Here is an 18,854-nt window from a genome sequence, read left to right as displayed (position 1 = left end):
CTGCCCTCTCCCTGCCTCTCTGGCCAGGTCTCCTCCAGGTTTGGAGCCTACATTGTTAGCATCCAAATGAGCTGTCTTGCTCCTTTCAGTTAACACAGCTGCTTTGCAATCTCTAGGTTAATGAGACAAAATACATCTGGGATACTCCTGATGTGTTCTGGGATATCTGATACTGGACACTTCGGGTGTGCCACTGTACAGCTCTTACCAGAGCAGTCAGCCTTAGAAAGGACTGCTTGCATGGTCAGGCTGCTGCAGTACTCAAGGACAAAACATTCAACTAGGTTAAAAGGCCAAGTTTCTCATGCCCTAAGCTCACATGTACCTTCCAAACCTCCTTTGCCAATCAAGGGCTTCAGGGAAGTACCATACCTCTTGATAAGAGTAGAGGAAGGGGCTGAGGTTTACACGTACCACAGCTGGCAAACTTGGGATCGTCTTGACTGAGTTCTTCACCTCCTCCTCTGTCACCTCCACCACGGTGCAGTGCTCTTCTTCCAGTGGCAGGGGCTCCTCGCCACTCTTGGTTAGCCACGGATGCAGCTACATGGAGAAGGAGCAGAAAAAAAACTATAGGTCTCCCTTCTATAGCAGATAGCAGTGATGTTGGTAAAGAGAGGCTCCATATTTCACTTATAGCAGCACACCTCAACCAGCTCCCTCAGGAACTGCTGCAACCCGGCGCTTAGACAGGCAGCACGCTGTAAAGCAAGGTGCTGCAGGCACCCGTGGCCACTGGCCAGTTTCTTGGAGGGATCCAGCACCCTCTGAATCAAGTGTGAAATGCTTTGAAAGTCTGAGTCATCCATGGCCTTTCCCATGTGCTCTCCACCTTTCTTCTCTCATATACAGACACATTTCAACTCAGTTTATTCACACTCACTACCAGGAAGAATCATGATCATTTAAGCATCTGCATAAAAAAGGATTCAAACACACTGTGGGGCAGCAACAGGAGAAAGTGAGGAAGGGAGGCCACGTCTCCAGAGAGCAGGAAGCTCCTTGCTAAGAAATGAGGTTTCTAGCCCAAATTCTCCCAGCTCCTGCTCTGCACCTGAGCACGACCTTTGGAGCCTCCACCAGTAGCTCCTTCCTCCATCCTGAGATACGAGGAGCACTCAGAGAGGCAATTAATACTGCTCCTGCCTTCCAGTGCAGGAAGCAGGCAGCTTATTAGATGAGAGCTCACAGTTAATCAGTGCTGCTGCACAATGACATGCAAATGAGCACCAGGAGGCTCTTGGTGGTATAATCAGCTGCAGAGGGGAGCTGATGCCAGGATGGGGCTAAGCTCTCTATCACCCACACCCCTGGCCAGCTTGGCAAGGAGAACGTCCTCCAGCATTGCTGCAGAAAAAGCCTGCCTCACCTCCTGAGATCAGGAGTTTAATCTGGATGGATGCTCAGTGCCTACTGCCATTCAAATGAGTTTGATGCAGACGTCCAGAGCATTCTCCAAGGGCTTCCAAGCTCATTGCTGAGCTTCTTTATGGCACCTAATTAAGCTGCATTTTCCAAAGATCATTAATTGTGCTTAAATAACTCTTTTCAAAGGCAAAACTCCACATTCAGCCTTAAGGGAGACCATGACACTAAACCTACAGTATACCTAGGGTCTGCAAGCATTTCAGTTAAGGAGAGAAGAGTACTCTATCCAGCAGTATGATCGAAGCAGGAGGAGGAGGAGAAGGCACATCAGGCTCTCCTGTACTCTCTGGGGCTGGATTCCCCTGCCAGGGCGTTCGGTGGCCATGGCAGTCCTGCGGCTGTGCCACTGTTGGGTGGCCTGCCTGCACGCTGCTGCACAGCTGTGTTACATGGCCTGGGCCCCCAGCCACGGAAACCATCTCTAGCTGGGGTCTGTTATGTAAATGGGAAAGGAGAGGGCAAATGTTCCCCTATAAAAGTCCAGACCAGGCACACAGGCAGTATGGTTTTGTTTTGTTTTTTTTTTTTTAAAGAACAAAGTGCCTTCCCAAGTCATCACAGAAACCACTTCTTTCCATCTTCCCCTAGCTCTACTGCAAGCTTCCCCCTGCTCCTTGCCAAGGAGCTGCTTGGTCATCATCTTACATGGAGCAAGGACACAGGAAAGCTGTCCCTTTTCTCTGGCCTCTCACTGGATGACTTCCTTGGCTGCAAACATGAGAAATGCAGTGATCCAGGCCTTGGTCTTAGTGCAGTGCCAGACTTGGCACTAGGGACACATACTTTCAGCGTCCAACGTGAGTTCTCAAGCACATTGAGCATCTTTGACATAGCTGGGGATCAGATCCCACACTCTGCTTTGCTCTTCTCCCCAGGGGTTCCTATGGGGCCCACGTCTCCCATGAAGAGGGAAGCAAGAGCTGCAATCATACAACTCTGAAGTACTTCCCATCACTGGCTGTGGCCTCCTGGGCATGGGGGGAAGGGACCTCATATTTCTTCTCAAAGCCCAACCTCATATTTCTTCTCAAGCTCAGCAGCTTGAGTGGAAAACGGGCTGGTCTTGGCCTGGGATTGAGAGAAGAGTTTTGACAGGAGAACAGAAAGCCCGTGCGAAAGAAGACTGAAGCAAAGCCCTGCGAAGGCTTCTGCTCCATTAGGTCTATTTGTTTCTCCGTGTCACCCAACTAATGCTGATAGAAATAAACGTGATGCCCTGAGGCTGCTACCACACACCACCGGAGCAGGAACACACTTCCAGCCCTCTTACCACAGCTGTCACGCACAAATGGGCTGGGTCTTGCAGCCAGCAGTCCCCATAACAGTGTCTGTCCTCCAGGGGATTCACTGAGGATCAGCCTGACTTGGAGTAATCTTTATTTAAACAAGTCAGCAAAAAAGCCTTTGTCAATATTCCCCAAGCAAGCAGCAGCGTCAGAAGAGTTCATGTTGCAAAACGAGCATTCTCCCTCCTGGAGTCGGCTTGCTGGAGAAAGCTCCCAAAACAAGAACTAGAAACAGCTGTGCCTCACTAGAGGGTACCAAAGAAACAACAAAATCAGCCAAGACCATGACTATAGCATCAGTGTTCAATTTACCTTAATTTCAGGGACTGTTATCCTCGTTTCTGGATTTTTATCAAGCATACGTAGGATCAGTTCCTTAAGCTCTTCGCTTCTCTGGGGTCTGAGTATAGAAAAGAGCAGCATACAGTTAACCAGGGAATCATAAGTGATGAAGGCATGCATAACCCTTGCTGCGGTTAGTGACCTCCACTCAGGTCAGAAGATATCTTCTCTTGAAACCCGGCTTCAGAAAGGAAGGTCTAGTTGGCTTGGTGCCTTCTTAGGCATCATGGTCCCTGCTGAGGAGTTCCCTCCTCCTGGACTGCCTGCTAACAGCACCGCACTCTCCAAAGGCAAGGCAGGGGATCAGGCAGACAGGTCTAAGGACATATTTGAAGACAGTACATTTTATGGGAATCCCGGGGGACAGACTCTGTAACAACAAAGTCTTATTGAGGGCAGAACCTGCTCCGGGGGCTATAGATGTGATAAAAGAAGGGCATAACTTGATTTGCAGGATCTGTATCATAAGCAAGCATGTGCTGGAAAGAAATATCCCCTTTCAGCATTCAGGTTCCCACTTCGGCTTGCAGATTGCGTTAATCAAATTGTCTCTATGAACGCTGACGGCAGTCAGTTTGTTAACCCAGTGTTTGCTACCTGACAGCTCAGCCTCGGGATAACAAAAGGAGGCAACAACTTATTAAGAAAAAGAGAAGTGCTTCTGATTTTTTAAATGCTATTTCCAAGATAAAATAATAGAGTGCCCGAGCACAGAAGCCACCGTATTCACACAGAGCCCTCAGTCCTGCTGCCCCTCCTGAAGTCTGTCCTCCAAGCCCAAAGGCTTCAAGGATTTCTGCTGCTAATGATGAAGGCAAGATCTTTTCAAAAGCGCTTGATCTGTGTGTGCAAAGCACTACCAAAATAAAATGCCAACGTATGACAGAATCATGTTAGGCAGTTGAAAGTCTGTGTCACAAACGACTCTCAATGAGGTGCATACCCGCCCGGAGATGGGATCTGGCAGCAGACAATGTCATTCCCCAGCAGGGTTGGATTTCAGCACTAACAACTGATTCAAAACACTGATGAGAACCATGTGCTGTGCCCACCCCTGCTGGTCCCTCCCCAGGAACAGGGAGCAATAAACCATCACACAGCTAAATGAAGCTCATATTGCAGTAAGGGACATTTCTGTCTGATTAAATTAGAGCTGCTGTTTAATAATTTCTAAATACTTTATGTGAACCTGGTTGTGGGATGTTTTGACACAAGCAGTCACAGGGAAACGTTGCTCGCTCAGTGGGAAGGGGCAGAAAGTGGGCGCAGCTTAAAGCCTCTGAACACTTTCAGTTGTGCCAAGGGTCTACAGTACTGAATTTGGGCTGGGCAAAGGGAATGGCAGGTTGAGTCCTCAGAGACCTCCCACTGCCTCAGCTGCACTTCAGGGACATCATAGGCAGGAATGAGGAGAACCGCACTCTCTTGAGACGCGCTCTAGGCGCAGAGGAACAGCTATGGGGAGCTGCTGTGTCTTTGGCAGGTCAGAGTAAGCAGTCTCCTAAAGGAGGACCTCACTGAGATAAGGGTGAGGCGGTGTTTCCCAAAATACCTAACATCAGAGCTGTGCAAAAGCAGCAACAGTGGAACTTAAAATTAAAAAAAAAAAAAAAATACTATCACATAATATTTCTGGGAACCAAACCGATATCTAAGCAACACAGAATTAACCTCACAAGGGAAAAAACCCTGTAAGCAGGTTCACAAATTTTTAGGTGAGTTATAGCTAGGTAACAAATTGAATCACCCTGTCTCTGTTTTTCCTTCTCTCCCTTTTGCCCGGGTGCATGCGGTACCTGAAAACATGTTTCATCTGAAAAGTCTGCGCTATCTGGAACGTCTCAGTCGTGGATCTGCAGCAGCTTTCAGGGAAACACAAAGCATCGCCCAGCTCAGAATCAAGCTGGGAGGGCTGCCAACACCATAGAGCATCTTACTGGGTGCCCGCATGCAAAGTCAGAAAACAACATCCCGAGCTTCAGCCCTTCACCAGGAGATGAAGAGCTTCACGTAGAGCTTCTGGCTCTCCTGATGTGGGCCCGGGCAGAAAGCTTTCCCAGCGTGCTTTTTAGTCATGCCATAAGATCATCAGGGTGTGAGCTGCAGTTTTGGCTAACTCCATTTATTTCATGCCACGGCCAGGATTCACTGACATGAATGAGAGCTTCAGAGGGATAGTAAATATTTCTTGCAGCGTCTCTAAGGGAAGGTAAGGCAAGGCGACGTGAGTACAGGCCGCTCCATCTCTGTTCTAGAGGTTGTCAGGAAACAGGCAATGAGTTTCCATGGACTGTCTGCAAATAAGAGTATGTGCCTTTTGTAGCCATGGTAAAGTAAATTGAAACCAAAATATTCCTGACTACAGTGAGATGCTAATTCTGTGGGAGGTCGGGGTGGATCCAGTCCAGGGAGTTCCAACTTCATGTGTGTCTTTGTTGGTGCCTTTTCCTAATTAATAAATAGATGTAGTTTAGACAGCAATCAACACCCAGCAACTCTCTGCTTCTCAACAATCTAATTAGAGGTGCTGCTTTTTTTAGATTGAGAGAGTAGGTCACCAAGAAATCCAAATAAATCACGCAGCTCGAACTATTGCTGAAGGAAATGTCTGAATGAAGAAAAGATCCTTTGCACAACCCAGTTATCCCATTAAACATTAATAACTTTGTGCAGAGACAGATGGGAACAGTCACTTATGCGCTGACTGCTAACCCAAATATACAACGGCTGAGCGATGACAGGCGTTTTGCCAGGACCCAAGCAAGCAGAGACACGACTGCCAGGGAAACATAAACAATTTTTTTTGCTGCAGTTCTGTTAAAAGAAAGCCCTGCCCCGACCGCCCAGCAACCGGTGGGAATACAGCAGTTTGGCATGACCAGCCTCCACGCTCTGAAGCCTGGTTACCTGGAAAACCTCCCCAACAGCACAGGACTACCTTGCCAGAATTGCTCCATACCCATGACCGGGGCCCCGCGTCTGCCACCATCCTCGTGGCCCTACGTCCTGTGGAGCAGAGACGTGCCCCATCTCCCAGACATGGTCCTCAGCTCCACCAGCCCGAGCGGAGGCAGCTCCGCTGAAGCCGTCTGCGGTGGCTGCGCTTACAGTCGATGGAGATGTAATTAATGCAGCCAGCAGAGTCTGGGCCATGAGTCATCCCATCCAAAGCAGATGGATAAAATAGGACAGCCTAAGTACCCATTTCTCGTCACAGACTCTAGAGGAAGCCTGGGACTGCTGCGGCAGAGGCCCAGCCCTTCAGCGTAGGTGAAAAATTCAGTGAGCATTGCGCAAATAATTCATGTAATAGTGATCCAAACACTTATCTGGGGCTGCCTGACATCCCTGTCTCCCTCTCTATTACCAAACGTGCCTTTCATTAGAGTTTTAATTTTTTCATGCTTGTTTAAAATCAAATCAAATCTCTAGATTTTTCATTAGAATGAAGGATTAGGTCAAACAGGTCAAAAATTGTTTGCTTGGCTACTGTGCTGATTTGGGAAAGAAGGGAAAAAAAAAGCCCAGCTTTGGCTACTTCGTCTGAATGCAAAAAGGAGAAAAAAAATTATTGCCAGCAGAAAGGCACCAGAGGCCTGAAGGTGAAGGAAATGCCAAGGAGCATCCAATATGTTAAGAGAAAGACACGGTCTCACGGCGATACAGATGGAGCACAAATCGGGTAGAGCCATCCCCTGCCAGGCTCAGCTGCCAAGACCCGGCTGGTCCACCTGCACAGCCACGTGCTGGAGGCACGTCACGGGCTGGAGGACATGCTGTGATGACACGCTGTGATGACACAGCCCAGCAGTTCCCAGCACACAGCTCTTGCTGGGGATGGGGTCTGTCCTCGGCACGCCGGGGCCGCTTGGGAGCGACGAGCCGCTGCTTTATCCAGCCTCAGCTCTCAGGGCCGAGGGCAGGGTTTCTCAGATGGTGCCAGGCCCGACAGCACAAGAACAAATCAATGGCCAATGTGGGTTGCCTTTGCTGACCAAGGGGTTGGAGAAACAGCCTCTCAATATGAAATGGGAAACTATACGGTTGGGCTAAAAGCACAAAGACAAATAGCTTATGTTTTTTGGGAACTTGGAAGCAATGGAGGGGACCATGAAGAGTGGTAACAGCAGCCCAAGTTTGCCTGTATGCAGGATTAACCCACATTTTTCCTGAAAGTGCTGGAACAGCCAGAGGAGTGCAGATGCAGCAGTCTTTAGGCAGTGGTTATATCTCTTGGGGCAATATCCTCCTATTGGACATTTCACCCAGCTCCAAGGGAAGCCCATGGAAGAAGCACGCCCTTACTTAGACACTGAGATCTGTAAATCACATTGCTTTTACAAACTAACACAGTGAGCCAATTGGGGGGGTCAGGCACCAAAACCTCAACCAACCCCTGCTTCCAGCATCTCCAGCATCAGGTAGCTGAGGCAGAACTTGCTAGACCCATATTCACATCCCTCCACTTTCACCAAAGATGCCAAGCACAATATGCTCCCATCCCCATCTGCACAACGCGGACAGACACAGGAGCACCAGAGGCAGCTGGAATACTCCGACAGCAACATCGGCACAAAGCCCACGTGAAGGGCACAAAAAAAAGGCAAAACACCTCACCTGCGTTCACCTGTCCCTCTGTGGTGACCTATCGGTATTTATGCTGCTCAGTGATCAACACTGAAGACTAAACTTCATTTTACAGTAGCTCAGTAAAGTTTACTTACTCTTCGGGGAACTCCACGGGCTTGTTCTTGATCCTGTTATGAAGACCCAGAATGTATTCATCTATAAAAGGGCACTGTAAAACAAACCAAGGTTTTCCAGCTGTCAGAGAGCTCAACACTGGTTAGCATTTCTCATTCATTTAACTGAGGTGGTGCATTTGATGTGGAGATGTTAAAAAAAAAAAAAAAAACACAACACATCCAATCTCCTCCCACACATTGCAGGGCTGACAGACATTTAACTGAGCCATGTGAATACTGCAGGGGAAAAGAGAACAGTATATGGCAGGTCCTACAAACACCTGCATCGAAATGGAAGGAGCAGCTTCTTCCATTGTAGCGGGATGTGGGCTGCTGCCTGGCTCTGTCCCAGCCTGCCTGGCCCAGGGAAAGCATGAAACACAAAATAGGTACAAAATGTACAAGGTTTACTGTATAGAGAGTCAGGGGGAACAGAAGAACATATCCTTGGGCTTGGTTTTATATTTCCTCTTTCTTCCCTCCCAGGTTTACCCCCACAGGGAAGTAACACAAGGTTATACCAGAATTTGGGATTTGGCCTGAACAAGACTTTCTAGACACAGCTGAGAGCACATTTTCCATCCTGGCTTAGCTCAGTGATATCATGTTGGTGATGGGGACAGTTCTGCCTCTGCGTCTCTCCCAGGCACTTCTTACCCCTTAGCTAAATGCCTTGTGTGTGTGTGTGGTGCCACCTGCGGTAGTCCTGGCTTGGACAGGAGGTTCAGGTGAGGTACCAGCGTACAGAGACCGTATGTGCCTGCTGAACCACTCATTGTGAGACAACGGGCCTTCTGACCCCAGCTTGTATACATCTGCCCCAGGAGGGGCAAAAGCAATGACAGGACAAAGAGCTTGCTGGAGGCAACTCTGAACAGGCAGCTCTGCCCAAATGAACTGAATCTGGCCCAGCACAGCTCCGGCACACAGGGCTTTCCAAAATCTGGTTTGCTAAAGCCCTCTGCAGGGCTTGGGATCCAACCTATGCTTCTTTCCACACGCACCATCTGGCTTGTTTCTAAATATAGGCAACAGAGACACCCCTCCAACAAGCTGTTGTTGGTGCTGCTGATGCCCCTTTGGGCTGGTAGCACTAAAAGCTGGTCTGAGTGCAGAGGCCAACCCCAAAAACCATCCCTTGCACAAATCACACTATTGTCACTTTCCCACCCATGGGTTGATCTGGGAAAAGAGGAGCTTGCAGCAGGTGGTTCTCTTTTTCTAATATTTTCCTTTTTTTTTTGGAAAGGAGTGAGTCAAAAGGCAGGCGAGTAGACACTCCCATGCAAGGCTCCAGCGTCTGAAAGCAGCTTACCTTCCCGTAAACAAAGCAGTACAGAGTAATCCCCATGGCCCATACATCAAGTGCCTGAAAGAAAGCAAATGCAGGCAGTAAATTAGATGCAACTCCAGGATGGTCTAAATTAGCAAGATTTTCCTACTGACTCACAGAATGCTATTTGCAAGTATTTAATATTTTCCCTATTTAATTTTATTGTGCAGAGTCTCTCTGAAGCTGGGCTCCTAAAAGCATCCGCAGCACACCTGGGGAATGCAGACGGCGCTAGGCCAAGTGCTCCCAACGCCATCCCTGCTGCCAATGGAGGAGGGTACCAGCAAGCAGCCAATTCTCATGGGAGGTGACACCCTCCAAGCCTGCAGCGATGGAGGAGCTGGCCCTTGAGCACCGAATCAGAGCTTCAGTTTTAAATAAAAACCCTCATGTGCATAATGGTCCTGGGTTGGGCAAACCTCCAAGGAGGCAGGGGTGGTGCTGCCCCTTGTGCCTGGCCTGCAGGTCCCCGGAGATTGATCAGCTGTGAGCAAAGACCTACCTTTCCACTGAAACTTTTGCCAGTGTCCGAAATGGCCTCCGGTGCCATGAAAGCTGGCGTTCCTGCCGTGCTGGAAAGCTGGGCGTCATTCCCTTCAAACTGATTGCTGACTCCAAAATCAGCTATTTTGACGTGCCCGTCATCTCCTAAGAGCAAGTTGGAAGGCTTGATGTCCCGGTGAATGATCTTCTGGTAGTGCACTAAAGAAAAAAAGAAAAAAAGAAAAAGGAAAAAGAAAAGGAGCATGAGCATGGTCCGCAACGGCAGTGACCCACCCAGAGGAAACCCCTAGAAATCCTTCCAGGAGGATGCAAGGAGCAGTGTCAGCACATGCATCCCACCTTGATAGATTGGTGAATACAATGTGGAAAAAAGCCATTCCCTACAGCTCGTCCATTGTGGTGCCTCACTGGGGAGTACACCAGGGCACAACACTTCACTCAGAGAAAAATACAACCGTCACCAGTAATTACACAAAGAATGGGCAGGAACCCAGAAACAGCCCAACCTGTGGGACAGAGCAGAGCTGTTAGAGAGAGAAATCGTTCAAGTCTTGTAGATTGGCTTGGCCTCATCGGACCAGCTGAGTCACTGGGCAGCTGGTGGTATTAAAGGTTTGTGGGATCCAAATAGAGAAGTTAATTTTACATTGGCTTATTTTAAAACGGCAGTACCATAAAGCTAATCAAAATGGGTAGAACCACATGCAGAATGAAACAGGCCAGGAGAGACATTTAGGCAAAATAAGAGAAGTAGCAGATGAGTGCCAAGGCCAGACAACTGCTCAGAAATTGGCAGATATTTCCAACCTGAAAGATGCCTCTCTGGCCATCACTAGCTAGCTGACGCCACAGCTCCAAAAAAGGTAATCTCTTTCTAGCCTTGCCTGGCAAAAGGGCCTACAAATAGAGAAATGACCTTACCTTTCATGAGTTAACCCAAATTCCCCCACCACAAAGCTACACCAGCCACTTGGGCAGCTTTCACACGTGGAGCCGTGGCCAAACCTCTGCCATGGAGCCCTTTCAGAGCAAAGTCTGCTCCAACATGGGCCCTTCGCTCTGCGAGGCTGCAGCTAGGACCTCCCGCTCTGTCCTAACTCCATGGGGCCATCTCTGGGAACTGGCTGAATTGTTTGTACAGCAAAAACCAAAGAAACCCTTGGGAGAGCAAGAGCTCGGATGCACAGAGGCATAATGAAAACACTAAAAATCCTTTTCTTCTGCAAGCTATCTGGGAAGTAATAATGCATCGGCAAGAAAGCCATTTCAGGGCCACTGGGGGAAGCAGGAGGAGGAAGTTATAGGACAGTGGCTGACTTCTGGGTAACTTTGCCAACAAACTTAAGCTAAAAACATTAACTTTCAAAACATGACATGGCAGCAAAAGCTGAATTGTAACAATCCCAAGAGACTTTACTGAATGGGAGAGGAAATCCTCTTGCCTTCCCTGCCCGTCCCAGGAGAATATGACCACCCAGCCCTAATTATCATCTTCCCTTGTCCTACAAACAGAGCACGTTCCTTCGCATGCCTCCCCACAAGCACTTTGCATTATCTCCTAGGAAGCACACAGTGGGGTAGGGGAAAACGCTGGCCTAACCCCTTCCTGCTTCACAAACCTGGTCAACACAGTCACTGCCAGGTCACCACAGAAGTGGCGTGCCCCAAGGAGCACACCAGCCTGGGCTTTGCCCAGAAAGAGCAAACTTCATGTAAATGCTATTTTTAAGGTCAACTTTCCAGCATGCCATGCTCGGGGCAGGGCAGTTGCCCTTACAGATAGTTTCTGGGCAAGGACCTCTCCTTAGTTTAAGGCTCTGCTGGTGCATGCACATTAAAGAGAGCCCTAACCACATGCGGAGCTCTAGGATCACCTTCATATAACCCATCATGCAATCGCTGGTGGGAAAGAGGTTTCAAACGACCTGTTGTAAGTGGTCTGACACAGATAGCTTACTCACTACCATCACACATGTCTGCAGGTTAAGCAAGCTGATCCACTCCCGTGAGAGCTGATCTAGACACACAGCAGACAAAAGCGCACTGGAGAGCATCAGCTAAAAGCCTTGGCAGTTACAGCCTCTTCCAGATGTGCACAACCGCGCGGCCACGCTGCGATGTGAACCAGCTAACGCTGTAACAGCCTGGCTAGACAGCCAGGGTAAACACTGGAAGCCCTGCAGCAACAGAAATTATGCACAGACATCTGCTCCATGGCAAAGGTGGTGGCAAGCTGACATTTCATTATGGTAATAGAGGGAGAGCAAAAAGAGAGGTGGGGGGGACAAGTTTCCCTTCAGGAAACGATCAGCTCTCTGCATGAGGGCTGCTGGAGAACGTGCCTGATGCTATCGGGCTACGTTTCCCAACATTTCCCCCTCACCAATTACAGGTCACACAAATACGTGGGCCCTACAAATTCATCCCTGGAGTTGGGTCTGTGAAAACCAGAGGAGTTACACTAGAGAAGCAGGTATCCTGGGCTTTTTATTAATTCTTCTGTACAGGAAAGGAAAACACGATTCCCATCTCAAATGACTATTTATCTTTTAAAACATATTCCCTGCCTTTGCACAATCAAACAACAGCAGAGACGCAGCCAGGCTGCTCGCCCACGCTTGGTGCTTGCTCAGAGCCCATCTTCGCCTGGTGCCCAGCAGGTCCGGCCACCGTGGGGCGTTAGGCACAAGAGCAATATGAACGTTGAACAAAGAAATTGGAAACGCATCCATTGCAAAATCAAAGTAATCAAACCCCGGGGTCAGTGAACATTTGTGTCTCCCAGATCACAAAATCCACGTGCTTGACCTGAGCATTAGGACCAGTGACCACAGTCCTGACCTCGCTGGCTCAGAGGAGAAATTAGCACCAGTGCATCTGGGGCAAAAAAGCACTGGTTACTCTTTCAAAAAGGTTTGAAAGACTTATGCTGGCTGCAAATCCTCTCCCCTCTCCAGCATCTCTGGAGCAGAGGCAACCGCCAAGATGGCAGGAGGAGGGAGCACAAAAACAAGCAGCCACCGGCATGCACGAACGAGGCCCTCTTACAGCTACCCAGGCTGCAAGAGCGAGAGATCGCATTGGCCAAGCAGCAGCTCGGTGCGGAGCTGGCCCTGGGGATTTTGGATGCTTGCTCAGTGCCAGCTCGAGTGCTGGGTGCCTGCCAGCCTCCGGACAGACCCTCGCATCAGTGCTCCCCGCCAGTCCCCACGTGCAAGGAGGGCATCAACAGCCAAGAAACACCCGGGTCCCACGTAAACCTAACTGCCTTAATCCTTCACAGCGTTGAAACCAATGGCTAAAGCAGAGTGGTTGACTCAAGCTGCCTTGGCAGATTTCCAAGTAATTGTTCCACTTGTTGCTTTTGCCTGGAAGTGATTTGCCTCTTCCACACAGGGGTCAGCAGCTCGCTCTAACCGCTTTTGCGGTTTCTGGGCCAACAGACCTGATTCAGAAAATAAATCAGTCCTGCTTCATAATGAAAATGAAACACTGCACGATGTTACAGAGCTCTTCGGAGAAAGTCTGATCCTGGAGCGCTCAGTTAAATTCACTTTTATTAGAATAATCCTTCACCCCTGCAGAAGGGTAACAGCATTTCAGGCCTATTTGCATCTAAATAACAATCCCTGGGATTTCTAGAGCATCTCCTAGGCAAAGGTCCCAAAGTGCCTTAGAAATACCTCAGTCTCACAGGCACTCCAAGAAAGGTGCAGGCATGAGCTGAGGGTGCAGGTACAGTGTTTCCGGCACAGCTTGCTACACTGCAAAGCCTGAACTGACACATCCAAAGCTCGATTTCATATTAGTGGCACAGATGTAGCAGTTTGGGCATTCCCACACGAAAGGGAAGTTCTCAGAGCAGTGAGGACACGGGGCCTGCCGTGCTTCTGCTTTCATGCCTGTCCAGCAGGAGCAGAGAAAAGCACCTGCTGCCTCCCCAAAAGGTGCCTGTGACCTTGTAGCTGGTCATCACAGGAGAACTTGTCCCCGGGAGGGATTCCTGGAGAGCTTCACCTGCCAGATACTTGAGTTATTCATCCGTAGCTGGAATTTCATAGCTTTGCAATGGTCTCGGCCAGTCTGCGTCTGCTTCTCCTTTAACTGCATGAGCACCACCAACATAGCATGCCATCACCTGAGGAGACAGTGCACCAGCAATGCAGAGAGATGGTCATAGCTGTGGAGTCGCACTCTGCTGCCGGACCCCTCCAAACCTGCAACGCTCTTGGTGTTGCCCTTCCAAGAGATGAGCAGCCAGTTGGCACTTCCAAGGTCTCAGTGAAGCAAAATTTGCTCATTTAGGGCACCATTTTAGCACAGGCTGAACATCATCTCCCTGAAAAGCCAGCGGGCGATGTGGGAATGGTATTAAAGAAAAGCAGAGGCTTATGTGCCACTGCACTGCGGAATCAAGCTCAAACTAATCAGAGCTCAAAATTCAATAACTTCAAAATTAAAAACTCACAGAGATCCAGTACTACAAACATCACTGCTAATAAGCACATCGCCCCCGAGGGGCTCTTGGCATCCAGCAGGTCCCCAGCTGCTCAAGGAGGTGTGGGTGCAGGCTGAGGTCCTGGAGCACCCTCACTCTGAATGGCACCACGCCACGGGGATTGGAGATCCTGCAGCATTTCGCACAGCAAAGCTCAGGCAGGGACGGGTCTCAGTGGCTGCGATGCAGTAGACGAGGCTGGAGAAAGGGGCAGATCTGAGGGAGGACCTTGGCTGGGGGGTTCCCAGCAGTTCTGCACAGTACACGACCCTGCCTGGGGCCTCTGCAGGTCTCTCCCACCGCTCCGCTTCCCTGCTCCCTAAGGGCTAGGTAGCAAACTCCCGCCGAGCATACCATTTAGGCTGGTTCAGCCCCTTTGCTGACTTCAGTGGGACAAATCAGCTTTTCCCACAACTCATCTCACAACTGCTCCTGGTTTCCAGACACTTCTGGCTATTCAGAGACTAAGTGGGCTTTCCCTGCCACTCAGAAGCAGGCGTCTGGGAAGTGTCTGCCTAGATTAACAGCCGGGGAAGACCAAGGGGGAGCAGAGAGGAGTGCTGGGAGAAGAGAAATGAGATCATTCTCTGGCCCTTTTGGAAAAGGCTCCTCTCACTGCATTCCCTAAATGCTAGAGCTCCAGTAGGTTATTACCAGTGTGCTAAAACCCCCTTCTAAAATTATACGTGCAGCGCTTTGCAATGCCTTGCCACGCCATGCTATTTACTGAGGCTGACGCTGAATTATATCTGATCAAAAACAGAAACCCGTTCCCATTCAAAGGCAAAAGCAATCCATACAGCGCTACCGCAGAGTCTGCTTAGTATTACTCTCACGTTACCTCCGTAGCAGAGATGATTTAACATCCTCCCCAGGAAACCGCTGCACCACCAGCCAGCAGGCTGCTCTTTGGAACGAGCTCCTGCACTTGCTCGCGCTGCTCCACCGAGAGCGAGCCAGAGGAGACGGCTGCTGCAGGCTGAGCAAGAGCAACGCCTTCCTCCTTGCACTCCCCTGTGGCCTGGGGTTAGGCTAGGGGCTGGGGAAGGATCCTGAGATCCCTGGACAGGGATCAGGGTGCCCAAAGAGCAGTCAGCCTCCTGCCCGGGCCCTTCGGCGTGAGATGGGTGCAGTCTCTTGGCATTATGAGGTGCTTCGGGTGCCTCAGGGTGCACCAGAGAAAACCAGCCCAGAGCTCAGGACAAAGGCAGGTCATCCGAAAACTGGCTTGACCACTAGAGCTTTCAGAAGAGCCCAGTGAAGCCCTGGTGAGCCAGGTAGGGTCTAACTTGCTCACTGGTTTAAAGCAGAGATGTCCGGCCTCCCCAGCAGGGACACCACATTATGGAGTCACTAACAGGTCAACAGCTCCCTGTTGTGCACCTGCCCTCGGACTGGCCACGCGGTCCAGCCCGCACGAGCATCCCCCATTGTGTCACCCATCAAAGCCGGGGCATGCACCCCACCATCGGCTGGGGCACACAGCTCCCTCCACGGCTACGCACGTGCCAACGTTTAGGGGAACGCTGGGAAAAGGGAGAAAAGGGGTAGGCACAGCAGGCACTGCTAAAATAACCTCTGCCGCTTCCAGCATAAGGGCTTCCGTTAAAAAAAAGTTTTAAAAAGACAAAACAAATCGAACTGCTTGACATTTCTTAAAAGGCTCAACCACATCTGTCTGATCTGCTCCACCAGCTAATTACTCTCACCCTTAATGGACAGCACTGTATGCATGGTCCTCATCATGCATGTACCAGCAACACTCACCTCTATGTGAAAGCTTTTTTTTTTTTTTTTTTTAAATGCCTCAACAGCCAACTTAAGGGCCAACAGAGCTCCTCAGCAGGTGAGGAAACCCAAGCCAGTCCCTCTTCTCCTGGTGGTGCCATTTCCATCACCTGGCCTTGAGAGACCCCAGCCCCGGATAACAGCACCATCGATGGTCTTCAGAAGAGATGAGCCTGTTTTGACTTGGCTGTTGATTTATTTGCTTAACTCTCCTTTTAAGATAATGGAAATTATACTCTCATATCAATGGTTGAGTAGATTTAAGTCTTATCTCAAGAAAGCCAGCTTTGATCAGCACACCAGGCAGTTAGTTACTGCTCCCAGCTTAGTGTGCAGGAGCACCGCAGGCATCTGCGGAGACGGGCTGCTGAGAGCTGCGGGTGCACAGGGGGCTCCCAAGGGCCGTGGCTGCATGTCACAACCCTCCCTCCAACCCAGCCGCGCAGGCAGACAGGATGAACATTGTTCTGCAGAGGGGACCAGAAGAACTGCCACCTTTGCTTTCCCTAGACGTAGTCACAGGAGGGAAATTGTGCATTTTTCATGGAGAACACAGGAAAAAAATATTGTCTTCCTTTCAGCCACGCTGACAGAAATTATGCCTTACTTAGGCTTTACTAAATGAAGGTACTTGTGTCCCAATCCTCAGTCAGAGTGGGACACCCTGCTGGCACACCCCCTCTGCGTTTTGATGGAACAAGCTTCTCCCTCACACCTCTCCTGCAGCTCCCACGTACATCCCCCAACACTGGGGGAGAGTTTAAGGTTTCTGCTCCTTTTGTTGAGCCAAATGTCTGCTCGCAATAGGGAAAAAATTTCTCTTGCCAGCAGACAGCAGCCTAACATTGTAGAAGAAAATCCTCCCGTTACATGCTTCACCTGCTACCGGTTGCCACTGCTCAGCTGCCAAAGCACGCTGGCATGATGCCAAGCTCATCTTCCCAGCAAATCAATTTTCTGTTCAGTTATTAAATATTAGTCACCACTGAATCAATCCAGAAGGAAATTTTAGTGTCTTCAAGAAGTCAAATCCGTATTCAGGATGTCACCACATCCAAGATATCAGAAGTTAAACAGTAAGCAAAACACACCAGAATATCTGCCTTATTCCAGTAAACTTGTAGGCCTTTTTGAGGGAAGGGAATCATCAAATCCTGTAGTAAATCCTTTCAGCCAAGCTTAACATAGAAGAAAGCTTAACTCTGAAATACTGTGTGCCCTCATTGATAAGACTTGTGGGCTCCAGGACTGCTAGCTGTTTCTAATGGATGGTCAAAGGGACGGAAGGACACTTGCAACGACTGCACTGACAAGGACTCTGCAGCCTGGAGAAGACACCTTTGCAGGGAGAAGTGATGGAGGGTTGTTAAAATCGGGGAGGCATGGGGAGGGAGAAGAGGGAACGACTGCTCAGAGTCGCTCCTGGCATCAGTTGAAACCTGCAGGACCCTTTTCCCACAACATGCAAACAGGATGCAGCAGATGCAAAAGATATACACAAGTTTAAAAAGGGATTGGACAAATTAATGGAAAGGAGAGCAAAGGCTATTAAATACAAAGACAGAACCCTCTGGCACGGGAAGTGCCTGAGCCACTGCTGTCCGGGTGCGAGAACAAGCCGCGCAGCAGCAGCACTGTGCGCCTGCCTGGCCGGACGCTGCCGGCTGCCTCGGGAGACGGCCCTTCAGGCTGGTGCTGCTGCCTTGCTCCGTGGGAAAGCATCATATGCCACTGCCAGGTTTTAGGCGTCACCCTGGCCACCGCTGCTAACTCTTTTTCTGACGCTATATCTGCTTCCTGAAACATTTCCAGGGAGGACGACCGAGAGAGCAATGTCAGTCTTATCCACAGGGGGACTGTGAAGCTTAAAAAGCCTCAGAGAAGCTTAAATTCCCACTTCAATGCTACTTACAACCTATGCGCAAAAGCCTTCTTCCCCAGTTCACGCAGGTGTGTTCGATGCCCATAGCGTTGGAAGATTCACACAAGCAGAGGGAAAAGGTGCTTTCCTGCTCAGGGCCCATTTCACCAGGATGGGAATTACAGTTTGTACATGCTTAACGTCTTCTGAAGTTGTCCACACAGCAGAGCTGAGGTATTAAACTTACTAAAAATAGAAAGGCAATCAAAAGCAGCCAATAAAACCAGGTGGTAGCACGTCCTGCTCCCTGGACAAGGTGGGCTCTCCTGTCCGGGACATCTTTCCCAGCCTCCTTGTCGCTGTATCTAAGTTGGACTTTCTACTTGGCACAGAAAGTTTCTGCTGCCACCACCTTGGCGGCAGTGTCCCTCCAAATGCCTCTTGCAGGAGGTGCCCCCCCGGCAAGCGTCATGAGCAAGCGTCAAGCGAAGCCCAGTCACCATGGACACTAAGCAACCAGGGAGCGGGTGCCACCACCGCTAAAAGGTCAGCCCACATTCCCCATCTGTTTGGCTACAGCAGCTACTTCCCATTTCACACGTACCTTCTGCACAGAGGGCAGCACGCTGCCCTGGATTAACACCTTCCAGCCTCCTATTTCTAACTTCTAATTTAATAAAACTCAACCAGCAAGGATGCATTTATGGCTGTGACCACTGTGAGCTTAGAAGCAGCTGCACGGTTATCGAGTCTCCCAAATTACATAACAATTATGTATGCTTACATTAAAACTACCTTGCAATCTGCAGATTGCCTGGCAACACTTTTCCTTCAGCGTGCACAAACGGTGCACTTTTCCTCTATAATTACATAGTAATTGCCAGGCATTTACCCAGCAGTTCTGAGAGAACACCATTTTTAACTTTCATTTGCTAATAAAATAAGTGGTTACTCAATAGCCCAAAATAAAGCATCCTATTGTTCCTGTTGTTGTGAGTGCTAGGGCACCCTCTCATTTATTGCTCGGTTTCATTCCCCCTGCCTGGGACTACCTCCCTCCCTTTTTTTT

The 18,854-nt window shown here is 49.6% G+C and overlaps 1 protein-coding gene across 12 annotated transcripts in view; it reads right to left on the bottom strand.

Moving 5' to 3' along the window:
* The window catches only part of CAMKK1 (calcium/calmodulin dependent protein kinase kinase 1), a 92,671-nt gene that overhangs the window by 12,564 nt on the left and 61,253 nt on the right, over positions 1-18,854 (bottom strand). For all 12 annotated transcript variants that reach the window (XR_011134783.1, XM_068909468.1, XM_068909460.1 and 9 more), the window contains exons 10-14: positions 9,637-9,836; positions 9,117-9,170; positions 7,781-7,854; positions 3,027-3,114; positions 415-543 (exon numbers count right to left, since the gene is read on the bottom strand). Coding sequence is in view for 11 of the 12 variants with exons in the window: in XM_068909468.1 (XP_068765569.1) it covers positions 415-543; positions 3,027-3,114; positions 7,781-7,854; positions 9,117-9,170; positions 9,637-9,836 (545 nt within the window). In the remaining variant the exon portion in view is untranslated. The remainder of the gene's footprint in view (positions 1-414; positions 544-3,026; positions 3,115-7,780; positions 7,855-9,116; positions 9,171-9,636; positions 9,837-18,854) is intronic.

The sequence above is a fragment of the Struthio camelus genome, chromosome 16, assembly GCF_040807025.1.
Source record: "Struthio camelus isolate bStrCam1 chromosome 16, bStrCam1.hap1, whole genome shotgun sequence".
NCBI lineage: Eukaryota > Metazoa > Chordata > Aves > Struthioniformes > Struthionidae > Struthio > Struthio camelus.
Note: the sequence above shows the minus strand (reverse complement) of the source record. Positions and strands in the feature narration are given on the sequence as shown.